General features: G+C 36.9%; 1 protein-coding gene across 1 annotated transcript in view; it reads right to left on the bottom strand.

Annotated features, from left to right (window-relative positions):
• The window catches only part of LOC141427951 (integrin alpha-5-like), a 30,340-nt gene that overhangs the window by 9,427 nt on the left and 6,928 nt on the right, over positions 1-13,985 (bottom strand). Inside the window, exons 7-18 of the mRNA XM_074087562.1 lie at positions 12,448-12,531; positions 9,788-9,880; positions 8,384-8,472; positions 7,441-7,659; positions 6,507-6,603; positions 5,476-5,655; positions 4,666-4,766; positions 3,753-3,834; positions 3,348-3,484; positions 2,941-3,143; positions 1,151-1,250; positions 249-359 (exon numbers count right to left, since the gene is read on the bottom strand). Of these exons, the coding sequence (XP_073943663.1) occupies positions 249-359; positions 1,151-1,250; positions 2,941-3,143; positions 3,348-3,484; positions 3,753-3,834; positions 4,666-4,766; positions 5,476-5,655; positions 6,507-6,603; positions 7,441-7,659; positions 8,384-8,472; positions 9,788-9,880; positions 12,448-12,531 (1,496 nt within the window). The remainder of the gene's footprint in view (positions 1-248; positions 360-1,150; positions 1,251-2,940; positions 3,144-3,347; positions 3,485-3,752; positions 3,835-4,665; positions 4,767-5,475; positions 5,656-6,506; positions 6,604-7,440; positions 7,660-8,383; positions 8,473-9,787; positions 9,881-12,447; positions 12,532-13,985) is intronic.

Below are 13,985 nucleotides of genomic sequence, written 5' to 3'. Positions count from 1 at the left end.
CACCATAATCGCTTAGCGGAGCGCAGGTTGAGTAGAGCTGGTCTAGAATTTATATAGGCTTCTTCTTGTCCCCATGTTCACACGGGATCGGTAAAAAATCTTGACATTTCTACCACTAAAATTAGGCACGGATGTTTTTTACGCAACGATAATAACAATCACAATGTAGTTTCATTGTACCACGGAATATGAATTCAACTGCTAATTGGAAGGGTTAAAAAGTGTTTTTCAGTACAACTAAACCGCACCCATTCGGAGTTGCTAGCGAGCGGGCCTTGCAGCTGGCAGGTGCGCTGGCGCACGTTGTCGAACATGCAAACAGCTGCCGGAGACCGCAGCACTGTCACGTCGCCCTCCACCTACACACACACATGGATATGACTACAATTGGTTTAAAAAAAAGAACATAATTGAAAAATAGTTTATTGTGGTAATAAATAATCGTATTTTTTCTATATTACATACATATATTCAGTGCATTCTTTTTAAAGTTCACTATCCACTTATGTAAGGAAAATGACCTCTATACATCTATAATAAAAGTCTTATCCATCTTATGCTTTCGCCACCATATTGCATCCATCATCCGCCCATTACTCATAAAATTTTGTATTAAAAAATGGGGTCATTTTTTAAACGATCGGAATCGATTGTGCTCTTGGTTTTCAGTAGGAAAAACCATATTTATTCCAAAATTTCAAAAAAAATAACCTTCCTCCTTTTTGAAAACGCCCTTCTACGGCAGGAGAAAAAATTACTATGGGCAACCTTTCGCATGTATCTCTCAATGTCATTCTAAAACATGATACGTACAACAAGTTTTACTGTCTGTGATCACTAACAGCCCGTACTATGAACATTTGTACTAAGACCAAAATGATAAAAAGTGCATCGGACAAAATATACTTATACCTACTTCTACAATGTTTGTTTTTTCGCCTGCCGTGGAAACAAAGTATACCTACTCATCATCGTTGGCCTATATCATCTATGAAAAATGGTTTAAAACAGCGTCCATGGTGTACTATTATTTATAATAACAGAAATAACGAAATTATAGCATTCGTATAGGCAAGCCAAAAATGGCAATAGTATTAAGTTTTTATTGTTCTACTACTCCAGTACGACTTCAACCTTGTTGAACCTTCACCTTAATTCTTGCGCACGGTCTGTACGCAGTATCACCGTCCCCGTTTCGGATCACCACACGCAGCGTTTCTGCTGCCGTCGATCCAGTCAGGTAAGTGTCGCTGGATATGAAACATAAGCATAGCTGACTACCACGCAGGGCCGGGTTTAGAGGTGAACAAACTATTTTCGAAATAAAATAAGGGGCCATTTGAGATTTTGATATTTTACTGATTGAAGTGAACAGATATAGATGAATAGGCTGTTTACTAGTGATCACTTATCGGAATAAAAAAAAATCACGGGACAATTCACACCAATTGACCTAGTCCCAAAGTAAGCTTAGCAAAGCTTGTGTTATGGGTAGGGGTACTAAGCAACGGATAAATATAATTATATAGATAGATACATACTTAAATTCATATTAAACACTCAAGACCCGAGAACAAACATTCGTATTTTTCATACAAATATCTGCCTCGACACGGGAATCGAACCCGGGACCTCAAGCTTCGTAGTCAGGTTCTCTAAATCTAGGCCATCTGGTCGTCTAAAAAATCCGATGTCTCTATTGTGAGGGCCGTCTCTTGTGGAGCCCTACTCTGTTGCCCCGTTTGCCCTCCCTTAAATCCGGCCCAGCTACCACGACTATATTTAAATAAACATAGACACTAGACAAGCGCAGCGTAAGTCATCCACCTCATGGACGGATGACCTGGTTTAAGTCGCGAGTTCACGGTGAATGCAGGCCGCTTCCATCCGAAGCAACTGGATGTATAAGGAGGCCGATGTCCAACAGTGATATGATGATGATGAGCTTAGACGCTACTACAACTGCCTTCTTGGTGAGAATGCTTTTATGAAATTTAAATTTGAATTTGAATTTCAATTTGTGGTGTAGTCCTTCATTTCTTTCATCAAATACAGCATAATACCGGCCAAGAGCGTATCGGACACGCCCAAAATAGGGTTCCGTAGCCATTCCGAAAAAAATAAGTTTTCTAAGGATTTCGTATTTTATAAGGAATCTTACAAGTTTAGGTATATTTTATACCTTAGGCTGCTATTTACTCTTAAACTACTAATAATTCTCAAGCAAACTTAGCCGTTATAGTTTTTCTTGAAAGTTTGATATACTTACTACCATCCTGAATTTTTTCACATTTTTCCACCCACCGGTTTAGATTTAAGAGGGGGGGGGGGACGCTTTTACTGTACCATTTTGTCGGCATAGTTTACATATATATCCGTGCAAAATTACAGCTTTCTAGCACTGATAGTCCCTGAGCAAAGCCGCGGACGGACGGACAGACAGACAGGCAGACAGACATGGCGAAACTATAAGGGTTCCGTTTTCGCCATTTTAGAATAGAATTTTGGCTCCGGAACCCTAAAAACGGCAATGACTCACACGAAACTACTGAATATTGAAAACTTTTACTCTCTCTCAACCCTTTTACGTATCTTATTTAAAAAATTACGAAGTTCCGTACAAAATTCTAGTCCCGTTTTCACATACTTAGGGGATGATTTCCTGAACAAAAACTATGTCCATTCCAGGGTTTTACACTCTATCACCAAATTTAATCTTATCGGTTCCGCGATTAAGGCATGTAGAGATAACAGAATAGACAGATAGACATAGTTACTTTCGATTTTTACCCTACTTCAAAAAAAAGGAGGTGGTTATAAATTCGGTTGTATTTCTTTTATGGCTGTTACCTCAGAATCGTCCTAACCTTCTGTCTCGGACTTCTTATAGAGTTCACCATATACACAGGCGAACTAGCATACTGGGTGCAAGGTACTTACGCCGCAGTAAACTTAACGTCCAGACTTAGCTTCGGTTCACAGCGTTCGTTCTTGCAGTCGGCAGCCCTTACTGACTGCTTGAAGACCAGTATGCTGTGGTTGCTGACTGTAGCCTTGTTCGGGTCGAAGTTTTTGTTCAGTACGGGATCGTCTCTCAGTTGGGCGGTTATATCGAATTGTATGTCTTGCTCGTAGTCACCATTCTAGAACGTATTATTTCTTTTAAATGATATTGTAACGGATAACTCACGTCTTAAATCGTGTTTAGCTCGACGTTTAGCTAGCTTTCTTCATAGGAGCACGCGACTCGGCGGCTGCCGCAAAACGCGCACTACGCGCTACCACTCTGCCCGACGAAACTAACACCGTCTTACTAATTATTGATAATAATACGACTTATCGTTTACCTCGGACGTTAGTACTTTGATGGGCCTGCAAATTTCCGTCTTCCCACTCTGCACTACTTCATCATAAGACTCATGATCCTTGGTTTTATCGGACAGTGTCGCATTGGGGTGTGTTATCCTGACCGTCACTGTGAATCCTGAAAAAATCTTGATAAATAAATAAATATCGCAGGACACTTGACACGTTACCGATTGACCTAGTCCCAAAGTAAGCAAAGCTTGCGTTATTGGTAGACAACGGATGAACATACTTAAATAGATAGACACCTACCTACACAAATGCGACATATTAAAGACCCAAGACCCGCGCACAGCCATTCGTATTTTTCGTACGAAATATCTGACTCCACCGGGGATTGAACCCAGGACCTCAAACTAACAAATACTAAGGATTATTTTACTCACGGGCTGTAACTTTCTCTGGTTTTTTAGGATATGTGACCATTAGACAAGATTGGAATTCAAAACTAGTCTTATCCTTGCGAGTCTGAAAAAAACGAATAAAGAAATAAACAAAAGAAAAAAATAAGAAAGTGATTAATAATAATACCCAGTTATATTATTAATCGCAGTCATAGGTACATAAGGTACAGTCAAGTGCATAGATACCGACATGGCCAAAGTTACAAAAACATGTATACACGATCTTAATAACATGCGCATAAAGTTGTGTATACATGTTTTTGTAACTTTAACCGTGTGGATATCTTTGCACTTGACTGTACATTTCAATAGCTTAGGCAGTTAAAACCATAAAACAATAATTCTAAGAGACGCGACTATTAAATAAAAAACACTTTAATTTAATTAATTTTCAATTAACTGCAAAAATATATTTTTACTTGCTTTGAAACACTGGGAGCTCATAAAAATTACCTGTGTTGAATGGTGGTGTCATGAACCCTTTTGATTTCTAACTGTTTTCAACAAATAGTCAATTCATCATAGTTATACGGGAATATTTTTTGTGACTCTGTGTACCTATACTCTTTAATGTGTATTATTTGTGTTTCATCCGTAAAATATTACTACTATTTTTTTTTGATATTAAGTAAGGTAGGGTAAAATAAACTATGAGGAAATGAAGCAGCCTATAGTTTTTTTTTATTTATAGACTAAGTTAGTTTTACTTTTCTTGTAGTCGAACTTAATAACTCCACTTCATTTTTATTTTTACTTGTTTTACATTTTTTATTATTTTAAGGTTTTTTATTTATTTATTTATTTTAATTATACACCGATAGAATTTATATAGTTAAAACTAAAAATGTAAGAACTAAAAAAATTAAAACAAAATTTTAAGATTGTATTTCCATACCTGTAAATTGAGGGGAAATCGTGCGTCAATGTGGACAGTAACGGATGGTATACAGTGGTACACAGCTACTTTGTCGTTGCCAGGAGCGCCAATCGCCAAGTCTTTAAACGAATTGAATACTTAGTAAAACTTATAGAGATGTACACGTAATTGTATAAAAGGAACTTGCGATATAAGTATAAAATTCTTTCGTAACTCCATCAGTAACTAAATATAGAAGTGGGGAAGTTAATATTTTTTTCACACCTCTTCTTCAGAAAAGTAACTTTTCCTCCCTGTCGAGAGGGAGCAAAGTGCAACTTTTCTGTTCAAGGCTTTTCTAAGTGTTTTGTTGCAAATGCCATTTTTTGAAGTTGATAATTGTAAAGCCACGCCATTTTATATACTGGTTGTTTTTTAATTATATTTAGATTTTTTTTCTTCAAGTTTCTTAATGCTCGGTGTGAAAAGTTGTATGAGCCACTCGGGAGCAAAATTATTTTCATGCCACCACAGTTAAAGTTATTCAATCTAATGGGCCCTTTCTAATAATCCACCAAATTAAAGATCTAACTAAATGAAAAAAAAAGAATACTGCGTACCCAAAAGCAAAGCCTTAGTAATAAGAATAAAGTTATCTACAATAAATAGCCAACTTAAAAAAAGTGGATGAACCCTTTGACATTGTTATTTCAAAGTTCATATCTCAAAAACGGCTAAACCGAATTGACTAAAACATAACTAAGAACTACCGCAAGGAATTACAATGCCACATACAGACAGACCGACATTAATTGGCTTCAAATATAGTAAAATAAAATAGGTACTTGCCATTGCATCCATTATCGGAAAAATGTAGAGCGGAGAGACTAAGGCCAAAGTTCATGAACTTTTCTGGTTGGAACTTCTGCAGCCAGGGTATGGGGTCGGAGTTACCCGCCAGCGCTGACCCTGGGTACAAGTACACCGCACCTCTGCCGTCGTTTTCATAAGGAGCTGCTATGGCAATTTCTGAAAGTAACTTCATAGTTTAGCTTGGAGCATACGCCTAAATTTTACTGCCACGAACAATGTCACCTAAACATAAACTATCGTACGAAACGTTATTTGAGTATCGTTTTTTTAACCTACTGTTTCACTGTACCCCAAAAACGCTGCTTTAATTGCAAATTTTGTTTTAAAATATTACTAGTAAATTTCCTTGTGAGACGTAGTAGTACAAACCCTTGCCAAATTCAAGCGTATGAAAATTCCCACTGACCTTCAGGTTCCAGCACCAGTCCAGCAAATGGGTCTCCTTCGCGAGTGGCCCGGCGTAGGGCTCCTTAGGATTTGCACTTTGTTGAAGGTTTAGGAGCTACGGGCTCAACACAAACACAGCATAACTGTCTTTAATACCGACAAAGAGTCGTCTATATACATACGGAACGTCCGCTCGGAAGCATCTTCAGCGTAAGATTGCATCGCCATTCCAGTGGGAAGTACCCTCAAATCAGTGGGAAAAAATATCATCTACCCTTATTTGGCAAGAATCGAACAATGACAATTGTCACTTGAGGGGTAATCTTCTGTGGGGGTTTGTATATGGTATATGGTGTTATAGTTGTTCGCTTTCTCATTAAAAAAAACTAATATCAGAATCGCAACTATTCGGTGAATATTTTTTCTATGACAACGTCTATTAAAAAATCCTTAAATACGAGTAAACAAGTAACTACAACAGTATTGCAGTCGAGTTAATGAATACTTGTGAGCAAAGATATCTGAACACGCTTCTACGCCGTTAACAATAGAGTCGTGTTCAGATATTTTTGATCAAATTTTTGCTCATAAGTTTACGAACTCGACTGTACAACAGTTACCATCTAATTCGTCTTTGTCCATGTCGCCCACGTTGGCGATCGAGGCACCAAAGAATCCTCCGTCTTTAGGTCCATAAATTGTTCCTTTGCGCTTCATCTGCAATAACTTAAACTATTAATAAGTGAAAACACTTATTTGTTGGGCATGGGCTTATTGTCAAATGAATAACAGTGGCTTTCGCTTTTATAGATTATGATAGTTAAGAGCGTTTATACCTGCTGAGCTGGCAACGTTGCATTTTTGATAGTTTTTCTCGCATATTCCATAAAAATTGAATGAAAATTAAAAATGTTGTCTTGATAGAACACTTCTTAATATTTAAGTTAATGTGTCTACTCCAATAATTATTCGTTATACTCTCATATTTTCTTTAAAAACCGTTTATAGACATTAATTCGTTAACGTTAACTTATATATTAAGAAGTGTTCTATCAAACATTTTTAATTTTCATTCAATTTTTATGGAATTATCGAGAAAAACTATCAAAAATGCAACATGCCAGCTCAGCAATACTTTGTCACTGTATGCCTTCTGACAATTTTATACAAAACATAGATCGTCCTCGTCAAACTGAATAACATTAGTTCAGCGACTTTTAAAAATATTGGAATCTTTGATTTTTCCCTTTTTCATACAAATTAAATACTGCTATCAATATTCGCCATCCTAGAACACAACTGACGTCGCCTGTCACGCTACAAACATCAAGCATTTTGCTTTACATTGCTTTTTCAAATAAACTTAAAAGTTTAATAAAAATTAACTTTAATTAAATTAAACTTATTATTTTTAAAAGTCGCTGAACTAATGTTGTTCAGTTTCACGAGTATGATCTATGTTTTAATTATTTGCTCGTATTACAGGCCACACCCGGTATATTAGGGTATTGGTTCAATAGAAGTTAGGTCTAATGTGGGTTTAATAGTACTTACTAGGGTTTGACTGTCAGGCAGATAAATAAGGACCATGCCGGTATGGTACCGGTGCTGGGCCGATGTCTTATTAAAGAAAGCTGGTGCACCAATCAGGAGTGATGTCATTTTATGTGTCAGTACCGCTGAGCACAGAGCCGCTCCAAACATGGTACCTACTAGGTCACGATCGTCGTAGATGGTCGAACGGTACCTGTTGTATTCGTCAAAAAATATAACCTGAAATATCAAAGAGGTTATTAGACGTCACAGGGAACCGTAGAGCTGGCAGCTTTCTCGAACAAATAATTAGCCTAGCAATTCAAAGAGGGAACGCTGCTAGCATCTTCGGAACCATGCCATCGTGCCATACCATCTTTTGTTATAGTTTTAATTATTATTACTACTCGTATTTTTATGTATTTTAAGATTATAAGTTTTGTTTCAATTTAATTGTTATATTACATTATTTTCTTTACATGTGATTAAAAAAACAAACAAAAATCAAAATCGAAAATACGAGTAGTAATAATAACCAAAAAAAGACCAGCGCAGGACGGAATGCTGAGGACCTGGGTTAGATTCCCAGCGCTGATCTCTTTTTCTGGTTTTTCTGTGCATCTATGTTTCAGTTTGTATTTTCGATGGGGATTTTACGGGATGACCATAAAAGTAACAACATTTAGAGTTGAAATAAAAAATACAAAAAGACTCCAAAAACTAATCTTTAAAATCAAAATATCAAGAATATCCTAACCTAATTTACACTTTCCCAACACATTAGGCAAGTTATAGACTACAGTATATTATACTTATATTTAGCTAAAATATTACACACTAATATATACCTATTACTTTACCTCAAAATAAACACTAGTTATTTACGATACGAATTCAATGGAGAAAAAAATAGTTAATAACGACACAGCTAGGGATCAATTGCTACGTCTGCAAATCCGTTTACCTTTCCTCTCCCAAACTCGCCGAATGGTGTGCTGACCGCGATGTGAGTTTGATGATCTTCGAAAAAGTTTCCCGTTGCTATGCTGTAACCTGAAATTTTCGAATTACTGTAGGTACCTTATACATTACATGTGTCGTAGCTATATTTGAGAGATTTAGGCAATTAACTAAATGTAAACAAACTTTAGCTGCCAAATTTGGCACGTTCAATGATTTTAATCACGCCTGATGGTAGGCGAAGATGGGAACTAAGATGAAGCACGCTTGTCTAATAATTCATTCATTCATTCATAAATACCCATTCACCCCAGACTTGAAGACAGCTGGATCGTAGTGATCAGGGCACACCACTCCTCAGCTGTCCGAAATTGCTTAAGTTCTTATTTTCCCCCGTAAATAAGATTTTGGTAAGAGTTCCATTTTGAATACAGTCAAGGGCAAAGATATCGACACGGCCAAAGTTGCAAAAATATGTATACACGACTTTATGCACTTAACATTAAGGCCGTGCATACATATTTTGCACATTTGGCCGTGTCGATATCTTTGCCCTTGACTGTATACAAGCTTTTTTTGTTAACTGCTTTTTGACGACTTGTCCCCCAAATTACATTTGCATACCAAATTTCAAGGCGATGCTATTAACCATTGAAGAGTTCCGTCCTGCGGAGACGATCGTGGCTGGAGTACTAGGATGTCACTACCAGATTATTGTATTGTCATCAAATACGCTAAATTTCAAGTCAATCCGACTCCTGGAAGTTGGTAGAATTTAACTTGCCAGATTTGACTACAGACGGACAGACAACGGGACAGGTGAAACTAAATAAAAGCTTAAAGTATGTAATGAGTTGAGACATCTAGTGTGACTTCAACATTGGCATTGGCATTTACATAAACTTTTGGCATTGGCTTGCTGTGGGTCAATTTAGGGTAGGCAGCTGGTAGTCTGCGCTTGCAGCAGCATGCTAGCCCGCCGCAGCGGCTCAATGCACTCCATAGCCATCCTGGGGGTTAGTTCCTGATTCGCCGGATTCTTGTTTCGTCCGAATTTTTCATTTAAAAAAAACTATGGAAATGTCGTGGCTTTAATCATATTATTGAGGCCTAAGGTGGTATTTTTCCTGGATTATTATGCCATTACCTACCTTAAAAATATGAATCTAACCGATTTCTAGGCAATTGAAGTCATGCAACAACAAACAAGCAAGAATCCGATGAAACAAGAATCCGGCGAATCGGGAACTAACCCATTTGGGGACATAAGGGGCTGTTTCACCACCCATTGATTAGTTTTATTTGACAGATAAATGTGATGCTGTCTCCGTCTATTTGAACAAAACAAACAGAGATGGCATCACATTTATCCGGATGGTAAACAGGGGGTAAAAGTACGAATTCTTACCAAAGTTAAAGTTGACTTGTTCCTTGACACCATATCCGTTTAGGAGCTTAGGCGACTTGATTGGAGAAGGATTGGAGTACGTCATCATTCGGCCTACAAGATGTTGGTAAAATTTACTAAGAGGCTGTTTCACCATCCATTGATTAGAGTGTTAACTGACGGTTAAATGTGATGCCGTCTCTATTTGTTTTGTTCGAATAGACGGAGACGGCATCACATTCAATCAGTGGATGGTGAAGCAGCCCCTAATTGTAAATGTATAAATAAATAGAATATTTTATTGCCTACTCATATAATATAACGGGATGGCGAGACGGAGTAGGAAGATTAATCAATCGAAATAAGTACTTTATTTTATCGAAAATACAAACTGAAATATAGATGCATAGAAAAAACAGAAAAATAAGACCAGCGCTGGGAATCACAATAAAAAAAGTATGAAGTATGAAAGTTTCTCGATGCGGGCTACAGCATAGATGTCGCTAGTGAGTAGTGACCAAATAAGAAAACAAACAAGCTGAGATATGTGGTGCATAGGAGAAATTCATGTCTGTATCACTGTCCAGTGGTGGTGTAGTGGTATAGCACGTCGCACGGAATGCCGAGGACCTGGGTTCGATTCCCAGCGCTGGTCTTATTTTTCTGGTTTTTCTATGCATCAATATTTCAGTTTGTATTTTCGATATGGGTTTTACGGGATGACCGTAAAACTAACAAAAAATTTGAAATTGAAATAAAAAAATACAAAAAGATTCCAAAAAAAACAATCCAACTTTATTTTACATAAAAAAAACATGTTATACAAAATAGGCTTAAACTTAATAAGATAAGGTTTCAGACGCTCTGTTGCTAGGGCAACACAAGAAGAGGAATTTTGAAGCAAAGCAACTCTCGGTGGTAGGTGGTAGATTTAGCGCAGCGATACAGCAGAAAATAACAGTTTTAAATGCAATTAAAATTTTAATTAGTGCGTCAGTTATTATCAGAAAGTATTTGAGACGTATTCATTACTAAGAGCGTTTATACCTGCTGAGCTGGCAACGTTGCATGTTTGTTAGTTTTTCTCGATTATTCCATAAAAATTGAATGAAAATTAAAAATGTAGTCTGTTAGAACTGTTCTTAATACATATATAAGTTAATGTGTCTACTGTAATAATTATTCGTGATAGACTTTTTATTTTCACATTTGTTCGTTTTTAAAGAATATAAAAGTCTATCACGGATAACTATTGGAGACACATAAACTTATACCGGGTGTGGCCTGTAATACGAGCAAATAATTAAAACATAGATCGTAGTCGTCAAACTGAACAACATTGGTGGTGGTCTCACCATCAGGAGACCCACTTGCTCGTTTGCCATCCAGTCGAATAAAAAAAAGAAACATTAGTTCAGCGACTTTTAAAAAATAATGGAGTCTTTAGATTTTACTTTTTTCATACAAATTTAATACTGTTATCAATGTACACCATCCTAGAACCCACTGACGTCGCCTGTCACGCTACAAACATTAAGCATTTTGCTTTATATTGCTTCTTCGAATAAACTTTAAAATGTAATAAAAATTAAAAAAAATTGTTTTTATTAAAAGTCGCTGAACTAATCTTGTTCAGTTTGATGAGTACGATCTATGTTTTAATAATTTGCTCGTATTACAGGCCACAGCCAGTATATTAAGAACAGTTCTAAGGCCGGCCTCACACAGCCGGAATAGCTCTCTAAATTCATAATAATGAATTCCGGTACATTGCCTCACACGTGTCTTAGTAAATCAGATTAATCAGTAGTCGGTACACATTTCTACGATGGATCCACAAGTCGCAAAGACTTCTTTACTGTACAAATTGTACTGACAACTGAGACAATTCATAATCTGATTTCAGTATGTGTGCGCGGTCATTTAAAAATATATGGAAAGCCGTGCGTTCTGAATTCATAATCTTAAAAATTAAGAATCGAAATTCATAACGCTCGTCAGTGTCATTCTGACAGATCAATCTGAAAGAATCGTAATCTGAAAAAATCAGAATGTGTGTGGTGAATAGTGAAATTGTATGCATTTCCGGTTGTGTGAGGCCAGCCTAACAGGCCACATTTTTAATTTTCATTGAATTTTTAGTGGAATAATCGAGAAGTACTAACAAAAATGCAACGTTGCCAGCTCAGCAGATATAAACGCTCTTAAACTAAAATTTTGAGGATATAGCCAAGTTCCGCGTGATGCACGGCGTGCGAAACTTTTTAGCACATCGTGCCGTGGCGGACCCCCACTCCCAAACTTTGCCGCACTTCATCTTTGTAATATTTTCTTTGGTTTAATAACCTAACCTAACCAACAAAAAGTTGGAAAACTCCCGATATTGTCACTCCAAAGTTCAATATCTGAAAAACGGCTGAACCGATTTTGATAAGAGCCATCGCTAGAAACCCTGCTTTCAAATAAAAAAATCGCATTCCAATCGGTTCACCCGTTTAAGAGCTACGATGCCACAGACATACACACAGACAGACATACAGACACACAGAGCGGTCAAACTTATAACACCCCTCTTTTTGCGTCGGGGGTTAAAAAGTACGTGGCCAATATTTTCTGATTAAATGACGCACTAATTAGATTATTTTTATCCAAGAAACTAGGTAAGGTACCCATTCGCTTACCAACAGATATAGCTGGGCTACCCACTCGCACAGAATGATCTGCCGCTATATCTATGCTCCATCCAAAAGTGTCAGTCAAATTTTCTGTAAAAAATATATAAATAAGTTAAAAGTTAAGGTTATCCGTGTAGAGTGGCGATTACTCCATCGACCAGAGCTCTTAGGGGCGGTTATAGACTTTTATTTTCTTTAAAAACATTTGTTCGTTTTTAAAGAGTATAAAAGTCTATCACGAATAATTATTGGAGTAGACACATTAACTTATATATTAAGAAGAATTCTATCAGACCACATTTTTAACTTTCCTTCAATTTTTATGGAATAATCCAGAAAAACTAACAAAAATGCAAAGTTGCCAGCTCAGCAGGTATAAACGCTCTTAAATTTAAGAAGAAGAAGAGAAGAAAAGTTATTAATGTTACGTATTATGTTTAAAAGGACGTGGTGGCCGAGTGGTTTCACCTATGGCCTCTCAAGCAGAGGATCGTGGGTTCAAACCCCGGCTCGGACCTCTGAGTTTTTCGAAATTCATGTGCGAAATTACATTTGAAATTTACCACGAGCTTTACGGTGAAGGAAAACATCGTGAGGAAACCTGCACAAGCCTGCGAAGCAATTCAATGGTGTGTGTGAAGTTCCCAATCCGCACTGGGCCCGCGTGGGAACTACGGCCCAAGCCCTCTCATTCTGAGAGGAGGCCTGTGCCCAGCAGTGGGACGTTTATGTTTAATTGATCATTGTATTCTAAGAGCCAATCGCGAGATTTTGCCCTTTCTCTTTCTTTGATCAAAATGTGACTTCAATAAAAGGTTACGCATAGGTTTATAGAACGCTGCAGCGTTAAAATCAAAATTCAAATCGTTTATTCTGTAAATAGGCCGCAATGGGCACTTTTACACGTAAGTATTTTTTTTTAAACTACCAGCGCTTTCGGAAAGACCATCATTGCCAAGAAGAATGCGCCGCAAGAAACTTGGCAGAACGTAATTCTTACATTTTTTTATTAGCTTGTAATGTCTCACTGCTGGGCAAAGACCTCTCCCCTACAAATAAAATACTTAAAAACGTTACCGTAAAACGGGGTGAGAAAGGACTACGGGGGGATATAGAGATAAAACTAATATTTGTGTTTTTACTTAATACTTAAAATTTCTGGCTTTGCTTGCTCTAAAAGTAGTTTAGATATATTTTTAGACTTTTTATATGTCCTTTTTTCTGGTAATTTGTCATCGTCATTTTGTTATTTGTTCCTACTCGTATCCCTTCTGACTGATTTATTGTTTAAACTATGAAACTAAACGACAGATAATCATTATTAAACTAAAATTCATCAAACCGGAGCATTTTTTATCTATAATAATAAAAAACTTGCCAAGAGCGTGTCGGACACGCCCGAAACAGGGTTTCGTAGCCATTACAAAAAAAATAGTAATATTTTTCTAAGGATTTCGTATTTTGTACGGAATATTCCAAGTTTAGGTATATTTTATACCTTTGGTTGCTAATTACTCTTAAACTACTAATAATTCTCAAGATAA

The sequence above is a fragment of the Choristoneura fumiferana genome, chromosome 5, assembly GCF_025370935.1.
Source record: "Choristoneura fumiferana chromosome 5, NRCan_CFum_1, whole genome shotgun sequence".
NCBI lineage: Eukaryota > Metazoa > Arthropoda > Insecta > Lepidoptera > Tortricidae > Choristoneura > Choristoneura fumiferana.
Note: the sequence above shows the minus strand (reverse complement) of the source record. Positions and strands in the feature narration are given on the sequence as shown.